Source organism: Eublepharis macularius, chromosome 5 (genome assembly GCF_028583425.1).
Source record: "Eublepharis macularius isolate TG4126 chromosome 5, MPM_Emac_v1.0, whole genome shotgun sequence".
NCBI classification, from domain to species: domain Eukaryota; kingdom Metazoa; phylum Chordata; class Lepidosauria; order Squamata; family Eublepharidae; genus Eublepharis; species Eublepharis macularius.
Window position 1 is genome coordinate 17,036,159 of NC_072794.1, and position 12,135 is coordinate 17,048,293.

The 12,135-nt window shown below is 43.9% G+C and overlaps 1 protein-coding gene across 1 annotated transcript in view; it reads left to right on the plus strand.

The window, feature by feature from the left end:
* Nucleotides 1-9,778: 9,778 nt before the first annotated feature.
* The window catches only part of LOC129330253 (ceramide synthase 4-like), a 43,981-nt gene continuing 41,624 nt past the window's right edge, over nt 9,779-12,135 (plus strand). The window contains exons 1-2 of the mRNA XM_054980290.1: nt 9,779-9,890; nt 11,388-11,440. Of these exons, the coding sequence (XP_054836265.1) occupies nt 9,779-9,890; nt 11,388-11,440 (165 nt within the window). The remainder of the gene's footprint in view (nt 9,891-11,387; nt 11,441-12,135) is intronic.

Here is a 12,135-nt window from a genome sequence, read left to right on the forward strand (position 1 = left end):
ATGGATATAAAACTGTATAGTCAGTTTCTCTCTGAACAGTCTGTGCTACTCCATGGGCAAAAAAGGAAGCTCGTAGGCTTAGTGTGCGGCCTGTGTTGCTGCTGAGGGCTGGGTGGAAGTGGAGGCGTGGACAGAGACGGAAGAGGATGCACATCTTCTCTCTTACAGAACAAGGAAATATTATTGGTCAGACATCAGATCTTTTGCCAGCTGAAGAAACAGGACATCTCAGAGTAAATGGTTTTATTTAAAATAAATCACAACTCTTTTTATTACACAAGAACCTGATAAATGTAAAAAAATAATCCTACAACTACCAGGGAAAAAAAAGCAAAAACAAAACTCAGATATACTAATATTTCTGAAAGAAAACCGTTTAACCAAGTTCAACCATGTCTTTCATGGCAGAGTGGGAATTTGAACCCATGTCTTTCCAGTCCCCTGTTCTAACTCATACACTGGCTGATCTCCCTCTTTGCCTAGATGCCTTTGGCATTGGGGCAGCAGCAACACCACCAGCCTTTTCTAGAGACTGTATGATAGGAATCCACTTCTTAACATGGCCCACGCTACCATGGGTCTTCCTCATATGTCCAGGCCCTTTGGACATCTATATGTATAAAGACAAGTGTCCTGTCAGTCTATGGATGGCAGGCTGTGGCAGATAGAGCCCTGTACCCTCACAGCAAGAAATCCACAATCCTGGTTGAAAGGCTTTATTCAGGAATCAAATCCACAGATATGTCCATAGGATTGCTCAGAAGAAAAGCAAGCAAACAATCATGTTGACAGGAATACCTAAATGTGTGAAAACCATCCTTCTTATGGAGCACAATACTCGTCCCCCCTCCCAACAGTGAAACATAACTTCTGGTGCAAAGCAGTCCTGAGTACTCCTTGCATAGTTTACATATCACATTTAGACACTAGGAAGGCATAAGATTAAAGTTGAAACATAGTGATTCATGAGAACGAACAGTTTACAAGGTCAGAAGCCCTGGGAGCTTCAAAGCAATTAGATAAGGCACCTGCGGCTTCAGTAAGTTTGTGAAAGCAAGGCCCTTTTTGGCATTTGCAATATGACATCAAGATACAACATTTATAATGGTTCACAGGAACGGCAATGGCTCATTGTAACAGCTCAGCTTAAAATAATGGCATGGATGAGGTGCAGACATGAGAGTCCTGACTGACTCATCAATGCCCAGGCCAAACCCCTGGACCTAGAAACGTGAAATTTGGGGAAAACATTCCCTTCATGATGTACAGGCTCACTAAGAAAGGATTTTAAGAAATTCACCCCCTAAGGGGGTAAGAAGGGGTAAAATGTGTTTTCCCATAGGGATACAGCTTCCCTGTGTCGCTGGCAGGCTTCTCCTCCCCCACCCTGCCAACTGCCAACTCCGCCGCTCTTCCCTGATTGGGCTAGCTTTCAAGGTCATTTGCATATGGGATTTTATATAAAAGTCAGTATGGCAACTGAGTTTTTAAATGTTAATGGGGAGATGGTGCATGACCTTTCTAGGGGCCATTTCAATGTGAACCTCTCACATAGCCCACCACACCACCTCTTCTTCAGTCCAACTCTACCTCACACCTCTTGCAGCCATCACCTTTTACTGCCCCCAAGAAGCCTCCTGGCAGACATCGTGCAGGATGCACCATGCTAAAAGGAGGAAGGGGTGTTTTGAGGCACTGAGCATGATCCTCAAAGATGTCAGGGGCTGAAAGAGAGTAATGGGGGGAGTCACCGGGCTGCTGGCTGGAGACTTCTGGCAGACTCTGCCAGTAGTCCCAGGGGGAACTCGAGCTGATGAGGTTACTGTGTGTGTCAAGTCATCGTATCTGTGGCCCCTCATCAGCAAACTCTCACTAAGAAAGGTCCACTTGAGAGGTGAGCTGTCCACTGGAGAATTCTCTGAACTCCTACTAAAAATAGGGAACAGAGAGTATCCCGAGTTCAAGGGAAAGGTGACCATACCTGCAGATCTGGTCACTGTAATGACAACCCTAGCAGACCTAACAGTCACAATATACCCTGATATCATCACTATAACGGAGAAGTCCATGGACTGGCTGTGCAAGGGCGCCATTCTGACGCCCAAGAATGACAAGGCTGCCATCATTAATGAAACACAACACCCTCAAAGGGATAGAAATGGAGTTCAGATCTGGGGACTCAGTGGGGCAAATGGATGACTTGGTCACTTTCCCATGGAGTTCCTCGACACACTCAACCCTCCTAGCTTCCCAGACCACAAGCTTCTCCTCAAAGTGGGGGTTCCAGTGATGCTGCCTTGGAACCTCAACGAACCCAAACTCTGCGATAGAACCAGACTATGAGTGAAAGCTCTCCACAGGAACGTCATTGAGGCCACATTGTTCACTGGTAGTGTTTGGGAGGGGGGAGGGGGAGGGTGTTGGTGTTCATACCACTCATACCATCTGAGAAACCCTTTGAATTTAAGAGACTACAGTTCCCCCTCAAGGCCTGCTTTGCTATGACAATCAACAAGTCCCAGGAGCACATACTGAAGGTGGCAGGAATTGACTTGAGGGAGGATTGCTTGTCACAAGGGCAGTTCTATGTGGCCTGCTCCAGAGTGAGCTCACCCAGCAGCCTGGTGATCCTAGCACCTGAGGGGAAAGCCACCAATGTGGTCTACAAAGAGGTCCTTCAGTATTTTGTTTGTATTTTTCACTTTATTTCTTGCACTACAATCTTTCCCTTTTAACCATCTCTTAAATAACTGTTACATTTTGAATTCAGTTCATCTGTTTTTGGCATCAACACACTTCGCTTTATTCAAATACTTTTATGAAGCTTTGGTACTATGCTAGTATACTACAAAACCAACTCAAACCCTCCCCCCCAAACCAAAAAATGTTACATACCCATAAGTATTATAATTGGACTTAAAGTCCTCTCACATAAATCTGCCAAAGTGCCCAGTACAGCTTTCAGGATCATTTGCATATGGGGCCAACATTCTAAACCATTGCTAAGGGAGTCATTGAATGTGTCCTGAGGTAAAATGCACATTCCAGTCTTCCCCTAAAAGTTCACTACGGTTTCCAGTCTCCCTGTGGTGTACGGTTGACAGCCTCCAGGTGGTGGCTGCAGATCTCCCAGAATTACAACTGATCTCCAGGCAGCAGAGTTCTGTTCCCTGGAGAAAATGGCTGCTTTGGAGAGTGGACTCTATGGTATTATACCATTCTGAGGCCCCTCCCCAAACCCCACTCTATCCAACCTGGACCTGGCAATCCTACAGTGAGGTCTGCCTGCTTGCACCATCCTCTCTCTGATGTGTCAGCTGTGGAACTGTGTTCTGTGGTAAAAATTAGGTCAAGGAAACTGAAGTCAGTTGAAGAAAGAAAGTACAAGACTCCTGAAAAGGGATTTTATATAAAAGTCAGTATGGTTGGTCTTGGAGGTGCTACTGGACTCTTTTTTGATTTTGCTACTACAGACTAACACTTCCAACTCCTCTGAACCTTTACAGAAGCAAACTGATCTCCATATCAGAAGGAGCTGTTTGCATCTACATATCAGAAGGAGCTGTTTGCATCTAACCCGCCCTCCCCTCTCCTCCTCTATATCTGACCAGTTTCTTTTGGCCCTCCATGCATCTGACGAAGAGAACTGTGATTCTCGAAAGCTCATGCTACAATAAAATTGGTTAGTCTTAAAGGTGCTACTGGACTCTTTTTGATTTAACCTCACAGAGAGAGCTCAGAAATTAACTACTGAGCAAGCTACTAAGGATTTGTGTTCCTCGCTTATGTCTTCTTCAAACCCAGCAGAGGTTATAGTTTTATATGACACTTTAGTCTTGAATTTTATTTCTTTACTTGATTCTACCCCCAGTCTGATCCCTAAACATAAACCCAAGTATAATGCATAGTATAATGGAGACGTTTTACATTTGAAATCCACTCTTTGCTCCATTCACCATTGCTTTCAGTCCCAAAAAAAGCCCTCCGTATTGAAGGAATATTTTAATGTCAAGCAACAGTTATCAGATTTAGTTAAGGCTAAGAGGTCTCAATATGCTAGGGATCAGTGGGAACGGTTGATAAAGGCAGTCAGGTCAAATGATAGTAGAAAATTTGGGGCTTTAATTTCTGGCGTTTCTCAGGCAAAAACAATTCCATCACCATCAATCCCTTCTCAAACCTGGTTCTCATATTTTCTAAAGCTTTTTAGTGATGATGGCGCTAACTTTCCTAATATTATTGAGCCTAATACTTCTATGATGCCTGAATGGCCTCCTGTGTCTCCTGAGGACGTCATTATTTTGATTTCACATCTCAAATCAAAAAAGGCCCCGGGCCCCGATGCAGTCACCCCAGAACTATTGAAATCTAACCCCAAATGGTGGGCTCATCCCTTGGCAGTTCTGTTTTCCATGATAAATAACATTGGAATAATGCCAATCATCGTACCTATTTTCAAAAAGGGTGTTCCATCTTTACCGGATAACTATAGGCCAATCAGCCTACTGTCAGTAGTTGGCAAACTTTATGCTAAATATCTTTTAACCAAACTAGAAGGCTGGATTTGGGACCATAATATTCTAGGCCCAGAACAAATAGGGTTTCGTTGAGGAAAATCTACTTTGGATCACTGTATAGTATTGTCCCACCTAATTGTCAAATACAGTGGGAAACCTGGCAACAAGTTCTTCGCTACCTTTTTAGATCTCAAAGCAGCGTTTGATCCAATCCCAAGAGATCTTTTGTGGGATAAGTTGGCCAGAATGAACATGGAGCCCAGACTACATTTTTAATTAAAAAACTTTACACAGAAACTAGTTGTCAGGTTAAACTCAACCTTTTAGGAAATCTAACCCCCAAAATTCCAATTTGCAAAGTGGTCAAACAGGGCTGCATTCTTGCCATCTCATTGTTTAATCTGTTTCTAAACAACCTGGCCCCTACCTTGTCCGAAATTGACAGATATTTTCCCAAAATCGGTCACCGCCATATTCCAATTCTTCTATATGCAGATGATGCCATTTTATTATCATGCTCTTGAATTGGACTGAAGCGACTTCTACATCAATGCCTGACCTATTGTAATAATAACAGGCTAACTCTGAATTATAAGAAAACAAAGATAATAGTCTTCGCTAAAGCCTGGAAACAGTTTGCATGGTCAATTCAAGGAAATCCTATTGAACAGGCTAAAAACTTTAAATATTTGGGGATTAACTTTTTCTAAAAGGGGGGGATGGGCTACACACCGCAAAGGTGCTATTAACGTGGCAAGAAATAGTGCAGCCACTATCACCCGATTTTTCTATCTGAGAGGCAATAGGTATGTTCCCATGGCTTTAAAAGCCTTCAATGCCAAATCTAGTTCTCAACTCCTTTATGGAGTGCCTGTATGGATAAGTGCAATCAATCACTCAACAGAGGGGGTACAAGCTTATTTCCTACGGAAAATTCTGGGTCTTCCCAACTGTGTCCCATACACTGCAATCTGTCTTGAAACCGGACAGATGCTGTTAGAAACTCGGGCCTGGTTCCTAACAATCAAATTCTGGCTTCGCCTTTTATTCAGTTCTGATTCTAACGCCTTAACTTTCCTAATGCTTTCAGATTTCCATGAATTCAAATGGTTGGAACTAATCCACAAAAAAATCAGGTGCATGGGTATACCTTTAAAATCACTTTACCTTGCATCTGCTTCAACAGCATTTCAGATAATTAAACAGAGGATCTTAGACATTCAGTTTCAGTGCCTGATTGAGGCAGCTGGGAAAACCTGTTCCCAAATTCACCTGGGACTATCTTTGTCACCCAGCCAGTTAGCCGCCTATTTTTGCTCTCTAACTGATCCCCATCAAAGAAGGGCACTAATGCTGGCCAGATTCAACATACTGCCTTCGGCCATCTTCGTTGGTAGATGTCAAGAGACCCTTTATGAACTTAGAAAATGGCCCTGTAGACTGGGGGTAATTGAATCTGTCTCTCAGGTTCTACTAAACTGTTGATTTTACTCTAAGATCGGAGACAAATTTTTGAACTCCCTTCTTTATTCATGATGCAGCCTTTCCGATAATGTCAAGGTCCAGTGACTATTATCTGGTCACAACCTTTCTATAACCTCCAACGTTGCTTGTTTTCTTCAGTCTGCAATTTGTATCAGGGAAGCTATCAACTAACTTTTACTGCTTTGGCTGGTCCCAGGATAGCTCTGTGTTTTTTTTAATGCCTTTTCCCTCCAGTTTTAATGTATCTCTTTTTGTTTCTGACATGCCAATAAAGGTTGTGTTGTTGATTCACAGAGTGCTGTTCCTTCATCTCTGACACGTGTTACTCAGGCGCTGAAGAGAGGGCTGGAAACACCTTTGGAGAGCAGTTAATTTGTCCATAACATGTAAAGCCAGCATTTCTGCTAGGCAGGTAGCCCAAAACTTCAGAGCACAGAACTGCCCCATGCAGACATTGTACACACTTCAGGATGAGCAAAATCCCCCTGTTCCTTTTCAGAGTTTCTTTCTGGGGAGCATGTCAGTGCCTGGAAGGTGAATCCCCCGTTCCCTTACAGCAAGCACCCAGGTGCGATGGTTGAGGTTTTTTAGAGACCCATACAGTCCATGAACACTACGTAAATTCATTGGCAGAAGTGATTATCTGAATCAGAGTTGTACAAGATATAGTGAAACTTCCCGCCCTCGGGCCCATTGGCATTCTGGTGCAAAACCCCAAAAGTTACATGGGAACCTGATTAGTTTAGTCCCTTTTCCAGTTCGGCTTTTGGTAAGGTGTCTCCTTCTTTCTCCACTTCCCCTTTAACTCTTTCAGTCTAGTCGGGGAGGTTTGGCGGAGTATTAGCATTTGCCTCTTGGCTATGGGTAGTTACTGCCCCTCCCAACTGAGCAAGTGAAAACATTGTGTCAATGACCTCCTCCCTCTGGCTTTCATGTTGGGGCATGTGCGAAAGTGCATCTGCTAGGAAGTTAGATTTGCCAGGGAGGTGCTTCAACGTGAAGTTGAATTTGGAGAAGAACTCCACCCACCGAAGCTGCTTAGTGCCTTGCTTATGGATGTGTGTGTGTGTGTGTGTGTGTGTGTGTGTGTGTGTGTGTGTGTACAGGGCTTCCAGGTTTCTGTGATCAGTCCATACTTGGTAGCCTTGCCCCCTCTAGCCAGTGTCTCCAGGTAGAAAGCACTAATTTAACGGCCCCTGCCTCTTTAAACCAGATGGCCCAGTTCCATTCATTGTCAGAAAACTTTGTGGACAGATATGCACAGGGGTGTAGGTTCCAATCATCATCTACTTGCAATAGAAGCCCTACCATTGCAACGTCACTCATGTCCACCTGTACAATAAACTTACGATTTTTGTCTGGATGCTGCAAGGCTGGCTCTGATTTGAACAATGCTTCAGCTGCTCAAATGCTGCTTGGCACCCCTTAGTCCAAGATAATTTTGCACTAGGCTTAGTCCCTTGTGGCCCCTTTCCTTTGGTTTTCAACAGATCTGTTAGGGGGAAAGAGATTTGGACAAATTTTTTATGAATGGTCTGTAGAAGTTAGCAAAGCCCAGGAAGGATTGAAACTGCCTCCTGGCTTTGGGGGGATCCCACCCCACCACTGCTTGTATCTTAGCGGGGTCCATTTTCAGACCTTGACCCGACACACAGTACCTCAAGAAATCCAATTCCTCTTTATGGAATTCACACTTAGACAACTTCACTGGCCAGTGATTGTCTCTCAAGGCTTTCAGTACCTTCCTGACTAGCTTGATATATGAGTCATAATCTTGTGTATAGATCAGCATGTCATCAAGGTAAACCAACACACATACTCATGTAAAGTCTCATTAATTAAATTCATAAAAACCCCAGGCGCCCCTTGTAATCCAACCAGCATTACTCGGTATTCAAACTGTCCCAAAGGGGTGTTGAACGCTGTTTTCAATTCACTTCCCTCCCTTAGTCACACCCGAAAGTACATGTCTTTTAAATCCAGTTCAGAGAACATCTTCCCTTGAGCCACCATGCTCAGCAAATCTCTGATAAGAGGGAGGGGGTAGGCATTTGACACTGAGACGGCATTTATTCCCCTGTAATCAGTACACAGTCTCAGCCCCCCATCCTTCTTCTTGTGGAATAGTACAGGTGCAGCATAGGGAGAGCTGGCAGGGTGGATGAAGCCTCGCACCAAGTTTTTATCAATGAAGTTCCTTAGCTCCTCCCATTCCCCTGGGCACATGGAATACAATTTCCCCTTTGGTGGTTTCTGCCCTGGGATTAGTTCAATCACACAGTCTGTGGCTCTGGGTGGGGGGAGCTCGTCAACCTCCTTTTCATCAAACACTTGCTTCAAATCTTGATATTCCGGGGGAATTTGTTCCACCTCTTCTTGAGTGAACAGCACAGTCTCTATGGGGGGACGTGCGCTCTTTCCCCACTTGGGTTTCCACGCATGCTCCCGGCTTTCTCCCCCAGTAAAACCCAGTTCACCAATTTTCTACTTTACATATGTGTCATGGTCCCAAAACCATTGGATCCCCAATACCAACAGATATTTAGTAGCTGTACTAACTACAAAAGTTCTTGGCTCCCAGTGATTTCCCATGTGCATGGGAACCAGCTCAGTCTGATAATTAGCGGGCTCCCCTCTCATTTGGGACCCATCGATTTGTTCAAACACAATGGGATGTTTCAATTTATTTACATCCACTCCCAGTCCAGTGACTAGAGCCTGGGCAATTAAATCTCGAGTGCATCCTGAGTCAAATACAGCCCACACTTGCATATGAGTTCCTTTCTTGGGATTAACTAAAGTCACTGGCATATAAAGTAGGACCCGTTATTCTCTCAACTCTGTGGGTGCTGATTCCTTTGGGAACTGCCAGCAGGGCTTCTTCATGGCAGGCAGTTGGCATTTCCCACCAGGTTGTTGAGGTGGTCTGCCTCTCCTTCCAAGGGGTCCTCACCCAAGTCATCCGAGGCTTCTACCACTTCGAGGCCAGACTCTAGTCTGCTCCTTTTTCTGAGAGCCTTTTTGATGCTGCTTTCGCTAGTGGCAGAGCTTTCCTGGCAGTGTGGCTCCTGTCAGGGGGTTCTCTCCTCCCTGGACATTCGGAGGCAAAACACCCCACTCTCCCACACAGGCCTCTTTTCCAATGCATGGTTTTCTGCGGCTCCAGGGGGTAGGTTTTGGGAACTCTCCTCTCCTTTCCTGCAGGTTCTAAGTGTGGTTTTCAAGCTCCCACCAAATGCTTCATCTTCAGGAGTTTCACCACTTGGTCTCGGTTCTCAACCTCACATACGAGCTGAATCCATCCCAGCAGGGTTCTGGGGTCGTCTTGTACTAGGGCTTTCACTACTAGGTCTGGGTTCATCCTGGCTCAGAAGAACTCAGTTTTAATTTCTACAGTCCAATCATGCACCTTGGCTGCGTATTGCCTGAACTTGGAAGCATATTACTGCATGGGTTGATGCCCTTGCCACATCATTTACAATGTGCTTCTATCCTGCTTCTCCTCAAGAGGGTCTTCAAATTGGGCTTTTAACACTCACACGAATTCATCTAGTATCCATAGCTCAGGTCCCCCACTTCATATAGGGTCTCATACGATTTGACTGCGAGTCCCCCAAACCATGATCCCAGGTGGCTTACCCAGCTCTGCTCACTGGGGAAGGTATGGGCCTATTTTCTGAAAAATTACATTGCTTTCATAATAAAGAACCCCAACCCTTCCGGATTCCTATCACATTTTGCTTCTAATTTGCACCACCCAGACATGAGTTTCATGGATGGGGGTCCTCCCGCTTTTGCAGTGGGCATTCCCGGCATCAGGGCAGCAAGGGGAGGTTGCTGTGGATATCCCCCCATCCTCCCATCTGCTGTTGGACATTTGGGCCTCTGGTAAGTGGAGGAACTGCTGGTTGGGCCACATATGGTGATCCCCTCAATGCATCAAGGGGAGGCAGTCTGAGTCCTCCAGCTTGTGCCCCCGGGGGCGAATGCCTTCTGGGCCTGTTACCCCCAGATGAGATGGCCTGTGCTCTGGCTTGCATCCCTTCTGGGGTCATAGAGGGAGGGGGTACCCATTGCCTCCCCCATCTCCTCTTCATGGCAGCCCAGTTGCGGGGCCCCTGAGAAGTGAAGATCCATCGAGGTCCATTGCGAGGGTAGTTTCTCTTTTGGACCCCCTTGCGTTTGTAATCCAGTTGCCTTTCCAGGTAGTGGCGACATTGTGGGGGTGCCCTGGACAGGGTGCCCCAATGACCATCCATTTTGTGGCAGGATCAAGAATGAAATCCAGATTGTGATCCAATAATTTAGGCTTAACCTTTTATAACTATCTGTCACTCTAACATGTTATACTGTTAAGGGATAAGAGAGAGGAGGGCCGATGGAGCTTTTTGTCTTCTCTTTTTGTTTCTTGTTTGAAAGGGAGAGAGAAGGAGAAACATAGATTATGATTTACGCTCCCTCTCTATGCTTAATGATATGTAATACAGACTTATTGAAAGTTTAGATGTTTTGTAACATGTTAGATTTTGTATATTTACTGTTAATGGATTAATGATAATGTGATAATTGGGTCTTTGGAATTCTTTAATCCTTCCTAGACTTTAGCTATTTTCTTTAGAATATAAACTAGTGCTTAAGCCAAATACTTACCTGTTCTTCCCAGTATTACTATTATGAAAATTCAAATATATAAATGTAGATGACTTGGATAAAACAGATGAAAGACCTACCCTCTCTTGAATATAAATTAGTGTTTAAGCCAAACACTTATTTGGTCTTTCCAACCTCACAATTATGAAAATTCCAATTTATAAGTGAAGATGGCTAGGTTAAAACAGAGGAGAGAATGAGGGAAAATGGGTATAAAAATGTTCCTTTTCCCTATAATGATATTTAATAAGAATCATTTATCTTTCTGCTTATACTGTCTATTTTTCTATTTTTATCTCCTACTCCTGGAATGATTAAGGGATTAACAATTTTGGTTAAAATGTAAGGGATTGGAAATGTGATTTATGCATAATATATATAAAGGAAAGAATTATTAGAAATGAATTAAGAAATAGAGTAAAGTGGATAAGAAAGCACAGAATGTAAACAATGATTGCAGAGATTAAAAGGGAAGCTTGAAGGCAGAAAGGGCGTTAACTGGGTATGTAATGTCTTGCTGTATTTATGGATGGATGGATATGTGTCTTGTACACGAATCTACTATTGAAACCTTTTTGTCTTGTAACCCTTTTCCCCACTATAAAATCTAATAAAAATCATTTATATATAAAAAAATGAAACGAAATAGCAATTTCCAGGTGTATTTCTAGCTCATTTGTTTCGTTTTGCCTACTCTGACAATTCAGTTTCTCTCACATTTAAATTTTATCATAGGAAGAACTGTGGCCCAACTTCTGCATGATACAGGAATCTGGAGGTCTCATGAAGTAAGGCTACCAGAACAATTTCTTAAGCTTACAGTTGACAGCTGAATTCTGTCTTTGGAAGCAAGGACACCAAAACCACAGAAAAATGAGAAATAGTTTCTGGTGACTCAAATTGTCCAGCATGTCCAAAAAGTACAAGGATATTTTTTTAGATGATCAAAAGAGCCTCATGTGACTACAGTAGCCAGGTCATAGTAGAGCTTCATTTATAACCCAGACCTGGTTATGTCAATAAAGGCTGGACTAATAATTACAGATAAGATCTTTAAATTGACAGGCCTTTTAGAGCAGGCCAGAACTTAAGTTGCTGGTTCCTTCTGAGCTGCTCTGTCATGATAAAGTGGATCTTCATAGGATCAAGAAGTCCTGATAAATCTGTGAGAAAACCTTTCAGTGGGTTACATTTCTAAACAACATACTCTGCAGTCTTTGAGCACATTGCAAGGAAATGAGTTAGATTTTGTTTTACTCAGACATTCTTGTTTCCTTCCAGTAGGGATTTTTAAATATGAGGAATGTGGCAAAACGGGGCCTTTCCTCCCACTGGTAGACCCCGCTCTGCCTACTCCTCCCTTTTTGCCTCTGGCCAGGCACCTGAAGGGGCTGTCTCCCTTTCCTGTCTCTGGGTAGTTGTTGCCACCACTGTCCCTGTATGGGGTCCTGGTTAGGCGGGACAGCCTCCTAACCTTCCTCCT